The following is a 21,256-nucleotide window of genomic DNA, read 5'->3' as shown; positions in this document are numbered from 1 at the left end:
TATATTTACTGGCTCTTCTTGATCTTACCTTTCAACGATCTTGACGAACTCTCAGCAGTCTACGGCACTCTGGATAAACTCCATCAAATGACAACCTTTGATAACACGTTTAAGTGTATCCGTGAAACGTCGTGATAGGAGCGTCCCGACGCGTCGCCGGGGCGACACTGAGCGTCGCGCGATACCGGCGTTCGTATACGAACCAAGCAAAATCACCTCACCGTGACCAGAGTCTGCGCGTCTTACAAGCAGAATTATTTTTCTCGCGTGACTGTACATACACTACAAGTTCGATTAAATATATCGAAGCGTACAAAGCCATTCGATATCGAGACTCCAATGGTTAATGAGTATAACGAAATAGCTATGGAAAGTAATGGAAATAAAAAACAGAGTGAACTCCTCGTGATTGGTATTATGAATTTATTGATTGGACATCAGTCGATAAAATAATAAGCTGCCCATAAGTCCACGACTTATTGAAAAGGATTACGTGCGTACAGCGTAAGAGGGCTGAATAGTTACGAGGTAAGTTAAAAGGTTATGTACGCCCTGTCCGATGTTTAACGACGTACCCTATTAAAAGTTTTGAGCCGTGAGCTGTTAACTAATTGAATAAATCTTAACTAATAGACGGAACTCGTCGATACAAATTTGTATATAACCTGAGGTATAAGGTCAAAGGGAAATTTCATAAGATTTACATGTCCTTCGTACCGTCCAGCGTTCGAGCGGCGAAGGCCGGAGGCTCTTTCTCCAGATTGCAACTTTAGAAAAGGCTGCTTGGTAAAGAGGGGGCGACGTAATATAGACAGCATATCCGCCCTAAGACCCATCTCCGATTATCGGTTGTCATCTTCAGGAAGAAGAGGAAACTGCCTAAGGCTCGTCAAAAGCATACGAGAAATACAAGTGGAGAGTTTGAAGCATCCTTAAATACCAATTGAAACAGTCCAATATCAATTTTAACAGTTTCAAAGTTTAACCATATGACACGAAGCTTGCGAAGTGAAACAGCAGTGTTACGCCTGGAAGATATCTTTTTCCTTGACTTGTCACAGAGGTGGTAGGAGTCCTAGGCTCTTTGCCTGAATCTTGAGCGATAGGCAGTTCCAATTCCCGAAGAAGGAATTTCTGTGACATTATCTATAGCGGCAGTGGAAATGGCGATCACTGAAAACCCCATGCACACGTATCCAGTAAATTCTTGGGGATGAACAATCGTTCTGCTTTTTTTCTGATTTGTACAAAGGAGACCCACGATTCTGACTATAGACCTCAGAGAAATTAAATTCCCCAAGGGTTTTACAGAAGCTTCTGTAATCCCAAAGCATATCAGCAACCGTGAAACGCCCTGTGAACATTCGAGTCTCTCTGGTCGGTCGAGATAGGCTTCGGGGTTTCCGAATGGCCGCTTAATCGGCAGGATACCAAGATCCTTGGCTCAAATTAATGGCACCCAGAATGACGTTTGTTGAACCTTCAATTTTACCCATAGTCGTTTCTTTTAGTAGTCCGGTAGAATATTTTTAGGGTAAATTTAATTTGATACGAAGCCATCGATCCGTTGCTGTAACGCTTCCGTAATTGCTGCAGCGTTACAAGCTTTCCTTTTTAAAAGTTGCTCCTTTGGTCTTGAAGGGTGACGAAGGAGGGTGTAAGGAAAAAGTCGAACAGAGTATTACTTCAAGCCATTTTGAATCGACGATATACACTGTTTTCAATTTACGAGCCAATATTGCTTAATTGGTTCACCCTTGAGGTATGATTTGTACAGGATGGAGTAGCTTTGGAATTCGTATTTGAGAATAACGGGCGATTACGAAACGAGATTTCCTCGTGGATCGATGCGTTTGATCTATCGTTCATTTATTATATAAATATATCACCAAATAATATTATAAAATAAAATTCGCCTTTGCGTAACTAGCGAAAGAGGGTGAGAAGGGGTCGAGAGGCTCGATCGGATACAGGAACGGGGGATGCTAGGTGAGAGGACAGAGAATTTGAAAAAATTAACCAAATCAATTTCACGGGCATATCTGACAAGAGTCAAGCGTAACTTTAGCCTCTTTTTTATTGTTTTTACTGAGGACGTCGAGAAATAAAAAAATTGAGACGGAAAGGAGGTCTTATTAGTTTCGTTAATAGATACCTTCTGAAATTCACTAGCAGTAATACGAGTATCGTCGTGTCCCTGTTTAGCCTGCATGCGATAGAGCGAGATACAATATTGTTACGCAATTCTGGCAATGAATTTCGGTTTGTACTCTATTTTGACACATTGTTAAATATTCCCGTAACGATTATAACACAGTAAAAGATAAAGGGGGATTTTCGTCGACGTGACACTTTTCTTTACAAATATAGTAAAAATATATCTCTTCGATTCATAGAAATAATCGTTATTAATATTACTCGTTATTATCCATAATTAACGTTATCGTAATCGCTATCGTTAATAATATTACATAAAATAGCTCCTCTATCACTAGAGTCCTGAAAGTATGTAAAGAGTTTTAATTCGCGTTCGCAATTCCATAAACAAGTTTAGTGCGCACCCTCTGCAAGCCACTCGTAACAGTTAAATATTCTGGAGTACAGGTAAACACATTAATTCTATTCTCTCCATTGTTTAGTTCCTTTTCTTATAGTTCAACATTGCCCAGATAAACATCAGTTCCTCATTGAGTCCTCGCTCGTGCCCGGTACAATTTATTAAAGAAAAAAATAATTAAAAAGGAATTGACACAGCCACGTTAGGACACAAAACAGTATCCCGCTAAAGACATCTAGAGAGCATCTCAGGGACATTACAGATAGTACAGCGAACTTTCTTTTTTTTTTTTAACTTTTTAATAACGCACCAGACTTTATCCCAGAGAATCGATTCAAGTATATATATATCCAGTAAAGAAATATTTTCTAACGCATAAATATTCAATGGATTGCACGAAACTTTACGATTCTATTGCCGGATGGATGAACGTCCAACCTTAAGGAGTATCTTATTATATTTCCTGGAGTCTCGTTGGACTCGCAGCTAACGTGCTGCATAAGAAGCTTTCATTTCCGTTTGTTCTACATTTATTTCCATGTATATATACGTACGTAGGAAGTATGGCAAAAGTTTTCCTCGAGGTAAAATTTCAATTATCTTCTCAGTCCTACTCGTCGTATAGACATTCTTACGGCACCGCGACGAGGACACAGAAATAAAGAGACGCAAAGGTGCTACTAGGTTCAAGGTAGCTACGTACGTACAACGAATACAAGAAAACGGTGGAATAACATTGCAGAAGCAAAAAAAGAGTAACAGCGGGTTAATCATCCTCTTGAGAGAATCGACAGTACTGTCAGGACAGCAGGAAATTAGCACCTTTCACTCGAATATATATCGCCATCCGTAAGAAATTCTAGAGAGAAAATTCTTGGACAGCCACATTAAGAAATATTTACATCAATTTTAAATCCTCCATTCATGCCCTCGAAAATTCTATTCATTTTTTTTTTCGGTGTGTCTAACACGGTAAAAACACTCTTCCTGTCATTTGATAACCGTTCCTTAACGTCGTATTTATTTTCTCTCCATTTGCAATTATGGCAAGTATGGAATATTCGTTGTGCGAATTTCCTCCTTATCCACAACTAAGAAGAAATATATTTATATATCTTTATATACTCGTAACGATAACCTAAACGAATCAACATCCTCTTTTTATTTTTATCTCACTCTATACCTCTCTCTCTCTCTCTCTCTCGCTCGATCACTCTCTTTCATTCTTCCTCTCTCGCATTCTTTCGCATTCACGGCTAAAAAAATCTGACAAGATAATTCATCGACGGAGTAACTTCCACTAATTCTACGTATATGAGAATGGCGTCTCGCACTAGCCGTTTTATCTCTTTTATGTATATAATATCCGGCGCTACTAAACAGAGCTTAACGTATTCAGCATTTTTAGAAACGAGCCAATATTTCATGAAAAGTTTTTTCTTTTTCTTTCTGTCATTTCGCAACTGGATATTATATCTGTCAAGAAAGCAATGTTCTTCTGTATGTAGACAAGAATTCAATTCAGCTCGTTTCTGCTCTTATGTCGTTATTTTTTACAAAAGGAAAATTCCTTCGAAATACGACGCACACATACAAGAATCTATATGACAACTGGCAAGACGTGTGAAATTCTAACGTTACTCCGAGACATGCGGAATGTATTGCACGCCATACGTATCGCAAAGTTCAGAAGGACTTTTTCTCAGTTTATTAGCTTTTTTTGTTCGTAGCTTTCTTTCCCTTTCTTTTACTCTCCTCGTATTCGTCGCTTTAATATCTTATGGGTTGCCAGACGCCAGTGCCTTCGTCCCGACGATAATAATGCGGCCTGTTATCCCGGAACACGGTGACTGCAGGAAACTGATTGTCTTGGATGTACTTGAGAGTTGCCCGTATCTGGAATAACGCAAGAAATATATTTTTATTTTATATTTTTCTAAAAATTCTTTTGCCTTCATTCTGTTCACTCGTCAAATCTAACATAGTGACGTCGTTATTTGTTATGGCGAACGGAGGAGCTTACCTGAGAGACAAAATGGGGCAATTCTACATCCGGTGAGGTGGACAAATGTTGAAGGATAAACTGATCTGACTGTGCTAACCACAGGTCCACACCCCGTAGAGGGTCATAGTTGAAGGGTCCAATTCTAAGGAGACCCAGGGTACAGTCATAAACGTCCAAGACCTGATAAAGATAGTTTTCTTTTAAATTCAGTAATTTTCTAGAACCGTGTTACAAGTTTTCTTAGACCCACCTGTTGGCCTCCTGTAAGATGCCTGGCACATCTCAATGCCTGATCCGGACCCTTGTCAGGAAATGTCGCTGGGAATATTTCACCAGTTTTGACATTCAAGCCAATACCATATATCACTGGCCAATGTATGCCGCCCCTTACTGTTGTGTTCAATTCACCGATACAGCAGAGCGTCAGATCAATTTCTACAGGTTGCTTGTGAAAGGCAGCTAGAAGTCAGTAAACAAAAAAAAAAGGAGGATTGTAATACATGCATCCGTAAGATCCATTGAAATTTAGAAGGATCAAATTTTTCACTTACACAGAATATTATAAAATAATTCCTCGGAGTAGTTCCTAGGATCGGAATAACCTCCTACGAGCTGCAATTCGAGACGTCCCTCCGGGAAACCCAAGGCAAGTTCCGTGACCCTCTGAACCATCGCCGTCGCTGCATCCTCCGTCCCGGCGCCATCCAGGTGTGCCAATGCTACCGCACCCGAACCTACGATACAGAAATTTTTCATTCGCGCATACTGGGATACTAGGCAAAACGATTTTCAATACTTTTTTTCAATAATAGCAAAGTCTAGAAATTACAATATTCATGTGAACTCCCTCCCAAGCATGGTTTTTCTCTAGATAAATATATTTCCAAGGCGATAATAAATAATTCTAAAGTCATTAGCGCTGTCAGTTTCCTCTCTAATGGATAGACTGCTCACAACATTGTCATTATAATCGTCATTGAGTCATTACTATCGTCGATAAAACGCAGCAGTTTTCACAGGAGAATCAAAGTGAAATCCGGGCGAACGGATTTGCTTCTGCAGAATACACTAACGCGTATCTCTCGTAAACGCAAGGGAAAGCAAAGTAGATGACCAGTCTCTTTTTCTCTATAATGTTTTTATTGGGACGTATTTAAAACGCGTGGCCGTTCGCTAAAGGGTAACAGTGAGCGTATTGAAAGATTCTGGATGGAAATAAGATTCCTGAAGCTAACCTGGAGCAAGAACAAACTCCAGCAGTCATATCCTGAAGCGTGACGCTTATATTTAAATCCAGCGATATTCTTCACTGGTTTTTATATAAATCTCTAGTTTACGATTCTGAGAATTATCTTATTGCCCGTCTTGTTTCTCATTTCTTAGCTTGACCTATACCTTCCAGCTGTCTCTGTCCCCTATAATTGCATTCGACGCGTTACCCATAGAAAATTGACAGGATATACGGCCTAAAACCTTTCCGCAAACTTTCAGACGCATTAACGTATTCTACTTGCGTATCTATGCTAATCCATTTGAAATGATTCATCCGCAACGGTCGAGACTAATTCGCTAATGATTTTGTATCTCTTCCTGCAGTGCCGCCGTCTCCTGGTGAATTGCACAGCTCGGAATCAGGTACCCACCCGAATGCCTCACGACGACGATTATGCACGTGGTCACGTCGTCCGAGCCCAGGATGCTCACGTTCTCTGCAAAAGACGAAAAAGAAGAGTAAGTCTACTGTTACTTCATGATAGCGACCTGGGTCATCTGTCTGAACTTGGACCGGGACAATTTTAGTGCACCAGCCAAGGTATACTTTTTTCATACCTCTTGTACGACAAGGGGATACTTACTGTCTTGAGGAAGGGTTGCTGCCATTTCTCTTTGTTGAACATAGAGAAGACCCACTGGTCCCACCAATTTTGCAGGCATCGAGTGCAGCTGCGCTGCACTTTCACGATATATCGGGTGAGCAGCATATAGCGATCTGCTATCAGCCGGGGCATCTTCCTGCAGGACCCCGTTCACCACCAGGACCATTCTGATGAGAAAAAAGGAACAAATAAAAAACCAGAGCAATTAGTCGAAGATCCTTAGCAATTGGTGTTTGGGTGTTATTGAAAAATTTTGAGCATAAAAATAACGAGGCTTCGTGATGGCACGTCTCATTGGTCAGAAGGATCTTGAAGAATTTTCTCCAAGGAAATTTAGGAGATTCATAGAATTTATAAAATTCTCGAGAAGACCGAACGAAAGATATCTCTCATCCAGACGAAGAGTCCCTTACTCGTTGATGGGGTGTTCTATTTTTTCCTTCTTTTACTTTTTTTTTCCCCTTTCTCTTTTTCGTCCCTTTCTCTTTCAAGCCCAGGCACGCAGAACACATTACACGCCGAGCATAATATTTTATGTCTTCGTATTAAGCCGCATTTCGTGGGCATTAATTTCGAGTGCCGCCGGAAGGTATCAGCAGACTTCACAGTCTTCGCTCTTCAGCGAATTCTCGTACCAAAGTGTCATGACCTCTTCAGTACCTTGTTACATTTGATCAATTGATTGAAACGTTCCAGTCTCAAAGTGTCCTTCAATGTCTTTCATATTGGCATATAGGACCATCGATATACTAATATTTTCCTTAACGTGTCTGATCCTTCAGTTTCTCGTATGTTCCAGAAGGAGCTCTATCGATAACCCTTTATCGAAGAGAGATCGAAGATTCGATTCGAGAGCATCGAGAGCAACAAACAGCAATAGAGCAACTGTCTTTTGTTGGGTTTACAATAAAGTCGTCAGGGTTTTATCTAACTGCAGGATCTAGCAGGCATTATGAGAAGTCGAGTTACAAGATCGAAGATCAGTCCCATTGTTAGTTCTCCGGGCAACGTGCATTGTGTCGCGACTCTCGCGACTTTGTGGATGGCAGACGCTGTACGTCACAACGGAATTCTCTCTGAGGTTACCACCCATTTCTAAGGAAGTCTACCAAAGGGGTTATCCTCATATCCGATTCTCATGAAAATTCTAACAGCTCCCGGTGCTATTCCTATACGGCTACTACCGACTGAAACCGCCTTCGAAATGTCTGAGGTCGATGAATTTTCGTATATCGTTTTCGAAATTTCTTTCCACGTAACGACCCTGGATTTTCAGTGAAGAATTTCCCATGTAAACTATAAGCATCGATTACTTCGCAGACTTACTCGTCTCGGTTTACTTTTATTTCAATTGGCGCTACCAGCGTAACATGGCCTTCGCACAGGGTTAAAATAGCTCGTGAGCCAACGGCAGGATATGACGTTGCGAATTCTCAAATTCTGAAATTCACATTGCGCACGCAATTATGCGCACTTCGGGAAACTTCGGATCGAGATGAGGGAATTGTGCACAATTTTTGTTGTATATTTATCTTAATTTATGTCGGTCTTCTTTTTTCGTTTACGATTACGGTAAGTACTATAACCTAGCGGAAAATCGGGATTTCACGATTATCTATACTGCACGGCACTAGTGCGAAAATGTGAATGAACTCACCTCGAACTTATGGAAGATTTCGCACTTTTAAATGGCACGATGTTGGTACTATGGAAAAGCACTGGATTGGCACTGAACGCTGGAAACAAGTCACACTGGAATATCCGAGAGTATCGAAGTACGTTGATTTATGTGAAAAGTCAAAAATGTCCATTTAAGATAGAAGTAATCTCACAGAGTGGTGGGGAGGGAGCGAGAGGGAGATAGAGGATGAGCCTTTGGTAAAAATCAGATACTGATACTCAGAAAAATTTGGTAAAGCAAATTAACTGGCGACTTAACTAGATTCCGAGTTCATTCAGACGATCGTCCGACTCATTAACGAATCGTGCTAATTATGGCCTCTTATCAAGTCCTACGTCGATTGGTTGTGACGAGAAGACGAAGGAATAGTGGGGACGGGTTAAAATCCAAGTGGGACCAATCAGTAAAGGGGGACCAATCAGATAGGAACTCACGAAGAAAATAACATGTTTGGTACGTCTTAGAATCAAAATGGTCTTTTTTTTTTCTCAGGCGTCGTCGGGACCGCCGATAAATCTACAGGGTGCCTACGAAGTACCCTGGACACTGTAGACACGCGAAACTTTATCATTGGTAACAATAAGGAAAGCTGAATAAAAAAAATTATGTAATGACGACAACAGCGCAAGCGTCCGCCAATCCCAACGAGAGATTGACGACAAGGAATCGAGAAGTAGATTTAAGTGGACAAATAGGAGTAGACTGTAGTTACCGTATGATCTTTTCCAAGTATAATCATGTCGATCGAGCATCGAAGATCTCGTCTAATGATTAAAGAAGAGGACGAAGCTACGATAGGATCTAGTGAAAAGGGTACGGAAGGATCGTATACGGTGGTATACGAAAGGGACGTTAAGGCATAGATAGAATCTGATCGAGTGAGTCGCCGGCTGAGCGAAGGACGCGCCACGGCGTTGTCGTGGCGGAACAAGGAACTATAAATAAAAACTAAAGAAAAACGTCCGGAGAGAAAATCCTTTGGATCAGATTAAAGCGCGATCTCGGCGAAGATCTTGAAGCAGTGAAGGTGGGTCGGTGGGATGGTAGAACGAATTGCGTTCCCGGCAACAGATCGAACCTCCACGCCCTTTTAACTCCTTGGACAACATCCGTAGAGAGTCTTCGACGTGAGACTCGACCTCGTACACGTTATAAGTATATGCCACGATATCCAGTGAGTTTGAATTTTCTTAAAATGCTCCATTGACAATATATTCGGATTCTTAGAGTGTCTCTGGTCTCTGGACGATCCTCAAACAATTGGGTTAGGTTAGGTTAGATATGGCTACAGGGACCATGCCACGGATTCCCATGACGCATGTAAAATTAGAGTGGCTCGGAGATTTCAAATTATATAGCTCGCGAGCCATTGCCATTGTTGTTACGAAATTACACCGTTGAAAAATCCATTGTGAGTACGTATTGCAAAGCTATTGTTTCTTTATTTTATTTTTCTTGCTTGATACAACGTCGCCACTGTCATTTTACGTTGCGAGGGTAACTTTTACTGGATGCTGTTTATTACGGATTCCCTTTTCTCTTTTTTTTTCTCGCTTTCCTGTTCCATTTCTCTCTATCTCCAGCCCCCTCTTCCACTCTCCTCTCTTCAACATAATTTCTCAAACGAGAAAGACCGCGGCAGCGACCACGTGCAACCACGACGCTGAATGACTCCTAGAAAAATTCGGAAAGGAAACCCCATTAAGATAAATCTTAACGTAGTGATGTATTTGGGACGAAGATAAGAGCCGATAAAAACATATATACATATATACACGTCAACACCATTGCGTCCGATTGTGAGACCAGGAGGATACAGGGTGAACCGAAGAAGTCCGAGTACGTCGATTGCTTCGGGATGTCTTCGGTCTCTGTTTTTTTTTGTTCATCCTTTGCTTTAAGGACCTGAGTCTCGTACCGATCGTGCACCATTTCTCGTCAGTGGGCGTGGCGCTTACGATTTTTCTCCCGGCAGAAAGCGATATTGTTGAGATACCGATCGGTCGGAGGGTTGCAATTATTATTGCGGGGAATAGAGACAAATATCTATACGGAGAGCGCGAGATGAATTTTTCTCGATGAGAAATAAAAATTAAAGAAAAAGCCAAGAACGAAGCACGGGGTTGAAAGAATGAAGAGAAAAGAAAACAGACGTTGGAAAGGAGGATGGCGAGGCGAAAGAAGTGCTGGCGAAGCCTTCGTGACCGTAATCGGTGAGAGGTTGCACAGATCGAGCCACACGGAAATCCACTTGAAAAGTAGCCATTACCTTAATTATTGGTTTATACAACGTATATACAGCGTACTCGATTGGATAGCCAAAGCTGCTATTTGTCAAGCCTTTCAATTCTCATTTATTAAAAGTCGAATTTTCGAACTCAGTTATTACGATTTCACGAACACGGAGTATACCAGTGAAGTGTACACACTGACAAACTACGTATTTGGAATTGAACCGTGGGTACTAACTATCGATTAACCAAGTACGGATTAATCCTTATACGCTATAACAATTGCACCTGTAGGACAGAGCCAATACGATAAGGAGTATCGAGTGACTATAAGGACTGATTTCGAGTAAAAGTATACCCGTCCTTGTCATACGCACGCGAGTACCGATAAGATTGTCTCTCTCGCACTCATAGCGAGTATAGGAGGTTAATGATTTCAAACGCTCATTTTCATATATACCTGCGTACGAAAGTCTCTAGTTTTGTGTTCCAATAAATTTCTTGAATACACTACTTAGGTGTCTACTCACCGTACGCTCAATGGCCTTAGCTCTTGATAACCAAGTAATATAGTCACCCTGTATAAACGGGCGAGATTCAAAGATTTATCGTAACTCGTTACCCGAGCTTCAGATAGCTCGAGTCTGATACCTCGATCGTAAATTATCGAAAGCATATATTTAAAACCTCGGAACCGTCCTACCCGGTGTCTCGAAAATACAGGAATACACCAAAAGGTTTTTCCAGCAGCCACTGATAATTTTTTTATTTTAGAAAAAAGAATTCAACAAAATCGTCACCCAACAGAACCTGGACTCACAAGGAAAACGGAGTCGGTCACACTTGGGAGTTACTGGTCAGTCTTCTTATCGTGGATCCCGGGCTTATTAAAGCTGTAATTTCCACGCATAGAAGTATCTTCTCCGTTACCACTTAGTTGGAGGTTATGTTACGCAGAGAGCCTATGTTAACGCACAGGTTTATCACGCGAACACATTGGGCCCATTGGTCTGGTACATGTTGGCAGACTTGACTGTAATTACATTACCGGACGGTAGTTATTTCTTTAAGTGCAAAGCCACAGAGGAAGTTTAACATGAGAAATCCTCCCTCAGGAAAATTGCACGAGCAAATTGAAGATTTCTCGGAAATCGTCAAGGGATCTTGAGAATCTCTTACCGACGGCCATCACGGCTGATAATACCCTTACCTTCGTCTGTAGTTGGATTTTTGAGAATTTCGAAGATGAGCTACCGAGATTATAGAACGAGGGGTAGGGGGTCGATAGGGGATATGAAAAATCGAAGGTGGGACACCGGTGAGGATGTCGCCATCTTGGCCGGACGTGCAGATGTTCCTGAGGTCGTCCGGATCAGCATTAGCATTTGCATAGACACTCCTGGCATTGGCATCGTTCTACGTAACTCGATTTCGCACACGCGCTTAATGATTAATTAACCGGATTAATTAGACGTCTAATTACTGGCCGATAGGTATCTCGATTAACGGTTAGCCGCTTGACTGGACGGACCCTGTATAGGTTATGGTTGTCCGATACTGTCCGAAATACAGGTAGTACCGGAACCACGTGTAAGACTTGTAACTGGTCATTAAGTCGATGTGGGTAATCCATTTAGAGATCTCGGAGGCTGTGATCGATCTAAGATCATGGATCGATATTTTTTTTTTTCAATTCACCTTTCCCTCCGTATTCTCTCGCGCTGGTTGACTAACGGGAAATCGTTTCTAGGCAGCGTCGATCGCAGAGTCGGTGACGCCGATGGCTCTGTGGTGTAAGGAGTTAGGGATGCTTTGTGCATTAAAGATAAATGAAATCTGAAACAAGAAAGTCACCCTGTAGAGAATGAATGGTAAGTATAGAAGGATCGAAGCGGTAACGAAGCCGTCCTTCTCTCGGTCACGTATTGCATGTCATAAATCGATGCTGATTGGCCAATAAAAGCGAACGAAGCGCCCTGATTGGCTGGTATCGCCCACGTGTGCCCGGTAATAGACACGTGCCTTTTTCTAATTACCAAGAAAATCGACCTGATCACTTGCCCTTGCTCGTTAATTTACGTGTTCGAGGTATTCACTTTTTTTTAATTTTATTTACTCTTCATTTAACCCTTCAAATTTTCATGACTCGTTCCTGACTTTGATTCCTTTTTTTTTTTATATTATATTTTATACGTCCACCATCTATCTGATACTTCGCGAGACTCACAAACCACTCGACAGAGTTCGAGACAGGGGACTTCACTTCGCCGATCTTACGTGAAAGAACAATCGACAATAATGCCTTTATTCCTGAGTATGTCTTATAGGAGACTTGTTTTCTTTTTAATCGGCTTGCATTCCGCAATTCTCCTTTCCTCCCTCACGAGCCACCCCCCCAGCCCTGACTTTGCTCATAGGGATCAATGGAACCCTGTCTCGCGATGCTCAATTATTTTTATTATCAGACGGTATATATATATATATAGTTAATATTATATATATAGAAAGCACGTGCAATGCGTTTCTTCGCTTTTCCATTTCCATCACGATTTTACTGATAAGGCGCGTCCGTTCCTAAAGAGAAAGGATAACGAATGATGTACGCAGCCAAAAAGTGAGGATAAATGATAAGAAAAAAATAAATAAATAAGGATAGCCACTGAAGTTGGCCGGTGAAGTATGAAGGATCGATTGGATTATTAAGTGTCTTGAGTTTTTTCCCCGTATTTCTTTAAACGCAGATAATGATAAGGAGTATATGAAAAAAGTTTATCATAACGAAGATGGCAGCGTAATTTACGAGCGACTATAAAAATATTCGATAATACAAACGATTTCGGTTTCTAAGCGGAGATTCGTGTGTCTTGAAGTGACGCTGGATTTCGGTATAAAATTGTCCCAGGAATTGTATGATACAGCGTATTCATTATTTAGGATCCTTTTTTTTTTCAGCCCCTGTGCAGACATTCCGTGGGATAAATCCAGGATGAAAAGACTATCGAAGTGGTATATTATCGACAATAGGACAGTTGAAACTAGATATGTATCTAAAGTGAATTCACGATCGCGAAACGTGTCTCAATTGTGAAATATACTAGAGGTTAGTTTTCGATCGAGTGATCGATGAGCAAATCCGATCTGACTTACCTCACGTTTTTCTTGAGAAATCCTTCAGATCCAGGGACACGTTCCTGCCGCCATTTTCTTGATCGATCCCGTCCCTATTGACAATCCCCCAGATCCTAGGGACTTTCAGTCGCCCTCGACGTCCCTAAAAGGAATGCAAAGAATTGAAATTGAAAAAAAATACATAAAATTTTAATCCAAAAATTAAGAGCCAGGATGTGCCGAAGTTATTAGCAAGATACAGGGTGTCACGTAAATACCCAAAAGATCGAATCACAAGATCCTCAAGATATCTTTGAATTTCCTATCTTTTTTCTTTTTCGTTTCCTAATCTCAACCCTTCCGATACCTTTAGTAGCCTTTAAATTCGTCGTTTAATGGCCAAAGGTGCAACAGGGCTGCCCGATCGAGCGCACCTGCGTTTCCCTCGCCTCTGAAATCTACCGGGTGCTCTCATGCAAAACAGCCGTAACGTAATTTACATACAGTGGCCGTCGGTCGTCCCGCTTTACATATTTATAGGGAACGACTTCCTCCGATTGTTTTTACGCGCGTCGTACCGACGACGAGGCTTGTCTATTTTTTTTTATCTTTTTCTTCGACTCCATATATATTGCCCTCGTCTACCATCGAATTTGCGTCACTCCGTGCATAATTCTCGGCCACGTATAAAAAACGAGGCGAAAGAAACTTTCAAAAATATCATCAATTTCCCCTAACGTCAACCCATTTTCACCGTCTCCGATCGTCCGATGTATCATCCGATCTCGTCGGCGCGACTTATTCGTGAACGCGGCTTAACGATCGCTGAATTTACATTACCGTACAGACCGTGACAAGAGTCTGTACCCACGAGGAGGGATGAAGCCATTCCTCCACCTAACGATTCAGCACGATGAATTACGATCAAGTAAATTGATAATCTTTTCGCTGATCGGTCGATGCACTCGAACGGCTCACGGGTGGCAATTAAAGAAATGGCCAAAGGTTCGTTGCACAAAGTATTACGCAACAATGCATCGGCAATGCAAACAATGCTTTCTAAATGCATAAGCCCTCAGCCCTCCGGCCCCTTATCCACCCAAGAGCACACGCGGGTGCACGTTCGACTCTAATAATTGTACGTACGACGTACCACACGGACCTAAGTGCTCGCACACACGCCGGTCCACATTCCATGAGTGGAACAACCGGTACACGATGCAGTGGTTCTCACATACATCATCCGGTAAACTCAATTTTGTAAGATTGCGCAAGAAACTTAATATCCAATTAGTTAAATCGAAATATAAAAAAAAAGGGTCAACCTAACCTCAAAATCCATATCAATCCTTCGACGACTCAATACAGTCATCCGGTATATCATTTTTCACGTGGGACCCCACAGAATCTGCTTGCCGCCACGAAACGATGCTCCGCCGAGCAATTACGTAATAACAGACGAATAACGCTGTCCAACTATCGGAGGTACGAAACAGGCTTAAAGTCGTAGGGTACAGGCAGGTCCGAATCGAACCCGGATCTTTACCAACAAACGGTTAATTCCGTGGTTCAGCCCGTGGGAGCGACTTCTGACACGCTTAAAACAGTCTTTTTTGCGTCTCTCTCGATATCGATTCATGAACCAGACGTGCAAGAAGTTAAGAGGATCTTCAATATATACCGTAGAAATGCTTTTTGTCCAAAGAGTCTTGAATGACGATCATACAGGAAGCAACTGTACTCGGTGGTCTGAATGAGCTGGAAATAAATGTATATCCGTATGCGATTGATATCGGGAGTAGGTACAAGATCAAACACGTTTTTGATATTGTGCCACCCGGTGTATCTGGATTTCTGGCCGCACTTCGGCTTAGCCTGGACCTGAGTTTCTGATTTATGTGGGCCCCAGGGGGAGTCCAGTTGCTATGGCTACACAGATGACCACCCTGTACGTACGATGTACATGGCCACGTATGTTGTTACGTACTGCACTGTCTTTTTCTTTCTCTCTCGCTCGCTCGCTCGGTACGTACTTCATGAGGATAGAATACAAGGCTGCACATAACCCACCCACCCACAGTCGCTCACACTGCCTTCTCTTAGTTTCTACACGTTTTTTTTCAGCATTTCTCCGTCTTCTTTCTCTCTTTCTCTACCTGCTCCCGTGTATTCACGCGTATGCGTCGGGACGTCGTCGTAATTCGTTCTCTCTAGCCACCGTGTCTCTCTGTAGCAGGAAAACAGGAAAGTTTGCGAGAGCGTTTGGCTTATATATATATATCTATATATATACATAAATATATACACGCATCCAGCGCCGTAGCCAACCGGATTAACCTAGTCTGCACTCCGCAATACTGCATAGTCACTAGAAGAACTTCTCCGATAATCGAAATCATTTTCCTAGCAGGATGATTGCTAATAAATTCAAGAGCCTTCGATACTCTCGATAGGTTGGAAGGCGGATATAAAAAAAATCTTATAACGGTATCTCAGTACAATTTTATGGTAAACGCTGCAATTTTATGAAATTAACGTCGCGGGAATGAAAAATTAATAATTTTAGGTTAACCAAATAAAATGGTGTGTTTATGTCCCTGGCATGCGTGAACGACGTATCCTGGTATGCCTGTCTGGTAGTCCGAGGTGGAATCTAGTCATTTAGGATGGTGCGCAGGTTCATTGGACAGTTCGGAATTGAAACGTTATGGAAAATAATGGCGTATCGCGCGGGCCAACTAGCTCACAGGTGAGCTAGCGGGAGGCAAAAGGTTAACACCCTCTCATAGCCTTAAGAGCGTCTTAACTCAGTTAAGCCCGTGACTTAAGAGAGTCTAGAGTTAAGAGTCAAAGAGGAGACGAGAGCTTCGCCAGGGGCGCTTGCTTCGCGGGTTCCCCCCGATGCTTAATGACGCTTTAATTCATGCCGGAGGACGCCTAATGGCGACAGAGCACCGAGTCCAGACGACCATTGAAGTCAAGCAATCCGGACTTCAACTGTCTCCATTAAAACCATCTTAGTTCTACGTAACTAGTATTGTCGCCATCTCTTATTCTCGTGGTGATTTAAGTATATTTGATTTTCCAAATTTTTCATTTTACTTTTACAAATTTTTCGTTTGATAATTTCTAACCAATCAAGGAAATCCCCAGTGATTTATTACATGCGGCAAATCGTGTTTCTGACTTTATCCTACATTCACGTATAGCTCTGTGCTGCTACTGGTTGGCTGTTATAATTTTTTTTTACTTCCAGTCAAATTCATTTCCCACTTAGGGCGATTTACACGGGGATAAATAAGGCTCGGTGACTGCAGTTACGTTTACCGCCTGCTGATACCTTGAGCCCCCGTATTTAGAGGTAACGTGTTACTTCTGCATGCGTCTAGGGTGCACCCTGATCACGCTTTGCCTTTCTCTATTGCGGACACTCGGAGGCTTCCCAACACGTACGAGGCCTTAATCGATCTTAAACAATTGAATTGGAACAGCGTTAAAGTATGACAAAGACAGTTCAAATTTCGAAATTATGTATTTTAGGTGTAAAACCGAATTTTTATGTAGCAGAAACTTTCGTGACGGATATCGTGCACGTGTTGGAGTTTGCCAGTGTGAGACTCGGTGCACGAGTGAAGGAAGAGTAGGAGACTCATCTCCAGGCGCGGTCAGATTAATGAAACTCATGTGGCCAGTGTTTCCCAACTGCTACCCGATTAAAGTTCCCATAAGATTTTTTTCATCTGGTAAGATCTTGTAATTAGATGATAAAAAAAAGAAATTTCGAACCGGGCCTAAAACCAACGTCCGAATCCTGCTGCAGTTGAACAGTGCGAAGATCTGGATCTGGACGGAAGACAGGTATGATTATTCCAGAAGATATTTATCTATTGTAGGATCCTTATCATTCCTGTAAGAACATGGTGAATCTTCAAAGGAGATAAAAGCTATAAGAATTCATGGGATTTATCAATGGAATCATCTACGAACCACTCTGCCGACTCTCGACCTCAGCCTCTTCTCCTGAATCGTCTGCTAGACCTGGGAAGTTGACGTTTACGTAAATTTTTTCGAGAAATAGAAGAGATAAAAAAAATGATCATCGGTCAGACTTCATCCCGAGGCTGTTTATTTATTTGACTTGAGATCGACAAAGTTTGAGTGGGAATCGGTAGCGGAACATTCATAGACTCTTAGAGCATACCTACTTTGATTACCGTCGCTTTGTTATCGGATTACGGTCGTTATCGTTGATTTACGAGGTCTATGATTCGTGGTTATCCCGTTATCGAGACTGAGGTGGTATCCCCATTGCCTTAGGGAACGTCTACAAGAACACGTAGGAGCCTCCTAATCCTTCTTCCTTCTGGTACAATACTTTCTTAGTCGTCTGTCTGTTATATTTTTTTCTCCCTCTTCCTTCATGCTTTCGTCCTCTTTTTATCCGCTCTCGTCTCTTCTTTTTTACTCTAGTCGTCGACCGTACTCGCTTTTTCGACTCGCCAGACACAATAACCAGGGAGTCTTGAAGCGCACAGAAATAGTTCGTACGCTCTTCGCTCTTTGTTTTCACGCTGAAGACACAGTTGGCTCTTTTTCAGAGCCACGTGGGCGGTTCAGTGTCAAGGTAACCGTGAGCGTTCCTACAATTAGAATCTGCTGTATTTTTACATAACCTTCCTCGACAAGATTTCAGTTCCGTCTCTTCTTAAGGAGTCGACTTAGGCTTTTTCGTAAAAAAAAATTATTTTCAAATAAATTCCATTCGTGCGATAAGTCCACATGTTCCTTATCCCAAAAAACAGGTGGCGTCTTACAACCACGCGTTAGACTGACCGAGAAAAGGGGAATAAAAAGTTTTCCAAGGAATTTGTCATGGTACAAGAAACGGGATTTATGGGAGCAGACCGTAACAGCCAGAGGGAAGCAAGAAGGAAAAGGAAAATAAGGGATGAGCTTTGAGAAGTGCGAAGCTGGTGAGTCTTAGCGATTCAATTTCAAAATCAGCGAGATATATTCGTGACGCGTGAAAAAAAGTTGACGATTCCCTGCAAAAGAGAGAAAATCAAGGATCAACGGAAAAGTGTACGACGATAAAGAGTAGAAAGACGAGAAAAAAATTGGAGAACGATAGGAAAGCTTTGCCGAAGGGATGACGAGGATGAAAATAAATAATAGACGATACAAAGGCGAAAATTTAACTGGAAACGAAGAAATCGAGGTAGCGTCTACGTAAGAGAATAGCCGCCGCTGTATTTACGTACGCACGAGCACCTCCATTATTTCTGTGCATTAAATATTTTTCATTGCCATGGAAGATTCAGTACTGGAAAACATTCCTAAGACGGCATTCCGTAGCCATGCATTTATCCTACCGTATACAATTTTTTTTCGGCTCTTATAAGCCAAGCCGCCATTTGCGTGCATGCGTGCCGATAGAATGCGTGAACGTACGTTTTTAAGGTTACAAGCAAAGAGAGGACCGGAGAGGAGCTGACTATTTTCTTTTCTTTTTCATCGTCATCCATTGAAACAGTCTTCGCATTATTACTGTTATTACGTACAGTGAGGCATTCAACTGAAATTCAACGGTTACGTTTGAAAGTCGTAGTTCAGAAATTATGAAAAAAACTGATAACCATTAATTCTCCCGATTATCTTACCGTTGTTATTTTCAGAACTAAATCGAAACTAGTATCTATTATCCAAGAAGCGACATGTGAACGATAAATTATACGAAACGTTCAAGAGCGCTTTGCATATTCAAATAATATTGCAGTCACGATAGAAGCTCTTGCTGGCTACGTTTCATACGTTTTTTTCTAGCTCTTCGCGCAATAGGTGTTTCGTTGCATATAGATACAGTTCTTCGTCGTGGTTGTACCTTGCTTCCTACGTTCATATATTTATGACCGATTTATGAATATGAATAGGAATGGACTCTACGCGCAGATACCAAATCATAGACTGGCGTACGCAGCGCGTTGCTGGCGCACAAGAAATTACACGTCTACATACTCGAATTCCAAGAGACGCCAGTCTAGCGGTACGCAACTGTACATACACGTGAGTGGTGTAGGATACCTTGAAAAGATACTAGTTACCTAGATGATGTGAAAAAAAATGAGATGGACAAGAAATGAGCGCAGAGACACGCGCCACCTTTGAATAAATCATAAGACGATGTTGTTTCCTACGAGGATTCTATGAATTTGCATAAAATTTATTAAAAGAGACATTAAACGATGATACATTAGATTGGCCTTATAAAAAAAATATGAGTCAATATACACATGACAGTCGCGAAGATGGTCGAACGAAGGCGCAACATGAAAAGAGGTTAGGATAATGAAGAGAGGCCTTCATCGCAAGAGAAATAACGGTTGTACCTAGGTCTTGAAGCACGAACAAGAGAACCTTCAGGTATCATTAAACGTCATGGACGTCACCGATCATCATCGGTAGCATATTACCGCTGTAGTAGATATTATCAATTTTATCCGGTCTGTACTCTTATTCGAAAGCGTAACTCGTTACCATGTGGCTTTGCTTTTACTTTCTGATTTCCAGAGCGTTGTCTTATATCCTGCTTGATCAAAGGTTTGAATTAATATTATCCGTGGGGCAAGAGACTTCGCGAAGTGCAGCCAGTTGTCGGAGAACCAAAGTAGTTCAGAAGCGAATGAAAGCGTGGGAGGAGAATCGAGTGGGGTAACGATGAAGAATTCGACTCACCAGTGCTAGAAAATTTGACGCTATTCCTCGAACTACACCAGAACGGATCCAGGAATACGATGAGGAGAAACTCGGGTGATGCACCTGAAGATGTGGCTGTCCTTTACAAACACGGTTACGCAATACGCAACTGGTGGCACACGCGAGCACCGTGGAACGACGCGAAAAGCACCTTTGCGAGTTACGTTCTTTTCTTCCAGGGGAAGCTACGTATCCGGAGAGAAGAGGCAGTGCTCCTGTAGGAGAGCACAGGATAGGTCAGTCCTTGTCCCAAAAAGTCCGCCAGGTATACCGGTTTTTTAATACCGAGGAAGAACGTCTGACAGTTGAAGAAAAATCAGGAAAATAAAGGCCCGACACGGCCACACTCGCCAGCCACACTGCCTGCACTGCCGACTGCATTTGCTGTCTGTCGTCTTCACATGGAAACGCTTGCGCACTGCTCCCTCTATCGCAGTTCTCATTGAAATCTTACGCCTTTGCTCGAGCGCGGCGGTGCTGCCATCTCTGTGCTACCTTCAGTATTTTGTCAGGAATCCATTCTAGAGGCAGATATGCTCTGGAAGCCGATAAGGAAGAACATGGTGTCTACATCTACATTAATCTTATATGGCTGGTAATGAAGAAATTTCTACCGTCACTGCTTCGGTAAACGACTTGGTTTATAGCGCTCGATCAGCTGACCGGAATAAATGTGAATCGACACCATATAAAGCCAGGACTTTGTTTGATTTTGACAGATCTCATCAATTTAGCGTACATATCTGGACCTTAGCTGTTATCAGTATCAACGAATCATCTTAGCTATGTAAGCAAGCGTTGAACTCACCAAACTTCTATTGACAGTCATCTAGAGTTCGTTATCAGTGTAATATTGGTAAATGAACATTCCGGGAACACTATTGAGATTCGGTACACCACAACTTATCCTTGCTTTATATCAATCAATTCCAACTGACCTGTCAAAGTTAATTATAAGCGTTAAAGTCTCCCGACTGTACGTAACAATCCATACAATATCCTAATATATGATACACTAATAACAGAGATTAACTTAAAAAATTT

At 41.9% G+C, this 21,256-nt stretch overlaps 1 protein-coding gene and 1 long non-coding RNA gene across 7 annotated transcripts; one reads left to right on the top strand and one right to left on the bottom strand.

The window, feature by feature from the left end:
* The first annotated feature begins 30 nt into the window (after window positions 1-30).
* LOC112493831 lies at window positions 31-8,088 on the top strand. Its single transcript, XR_003058669.1, has 3 exons — window positions 31-528; window positions 6,159-6,375; window positions 7,239-8,088. It is a non-coding gene; the product is annotated as an uncharacterized LOC112493831 (long non-coding RNA).
* Window positions 1,849-20,697, bottom strand: LOC107264137 (protein N-terminal asparagine amidohydrolase). Of its 6 annotated transcripts, XM_025081423.1 has the most exons (11): window positions 20,192-20,683; window positions 17,661-18,504; window positions 17,447-17,497; window positions 17,246-17,366; window positions 13,499-13,622; window positions 6,419-6,606; window positions 6,206-6,271; window positions 5,114-5,296; window positions 4,813-5,021; window positions 4,581-4,742; window positions 1,849-4,453 (listed from the first exon to the last, which is right to left on the bottom strand). In XM_025081423.1, the coding sequence occupies exons 6-11, from the start codon at window positions 6,603-6,605 to the stop codon at window positions 4,328-4,330; spliced, it is 933 nt and encodes a 310-aa protein (XP_024937191.1). In that variant the 5' UTR covers window position 6,606; window positions 13,499-13,622; window positions 17,246-17,366; window positions 17,447-17,497; window positions 17,661-18,504; window positions 20,192-20,683; the 3' UTR covers window positions 1,849-4,327. The 6 variants fall into 6 exon arrangements, with proteins under 6 accessions (XP_024937191.1, XP_015587542.1, XP_015587538.1 ...); XM_015732056.2 differs by lacking the exon at window positions 20,192-20,683 and having other exon boundaries at window positions 17,665-18,486; XM_015732052.2 differs by lacking the exons at window positions 17,246-17,366; window positions 17,447-17,497; window positions 17,661-18,504 and having other exon boundaries at window positions 20,192-20,697.
* Window positions 20,698-21,256: the final 559 nt, after the last annotated feature.

This window comes from Cephus cinctus, unplaced genomic scaffold, assembly GCF_000341935.2.
Source record: "Cephus cinctus unplaced genomic scaffold, Ccin1 Ccin1_scaffold0168, whole genome shotgun sequence".
NCBI classification, from domain to species: Eukaryota; Metazoa; Arthropoda; class Insecta; order Hymenoptera; family Cephidae; genus Cephus; species Cephus cinctus.
This window is presented reverse-complemented; position numbering and strand designations above follow the sequence as displayed.

Excerpts from the sequence above, each read along its gene's own strand:
- LOC107264137 (XM_015732052.2), bottom strand. The coding sequence starts at position 6,605 with ATGGTCCTGGTGGTGAACGGGGTCCTGCAGGAAGATGCCCCGGCTGAT. Across the intron at positions 6,272-6,418 it reads AGCAACCCTTCCTCAAGACA|AGAACGTGAGCATCCTGGGC; the intron begins GTAAGTATCCCC and ends CGTCTTTTGCAG. Across the intron at positions 5,022-5,113 it reads ATTATTTTATAATATTCTGT|CTGCCTTTCACAAGCAACCT; the intron begins GTAAGTGAAAAA and ends ACTGACTTCTAG.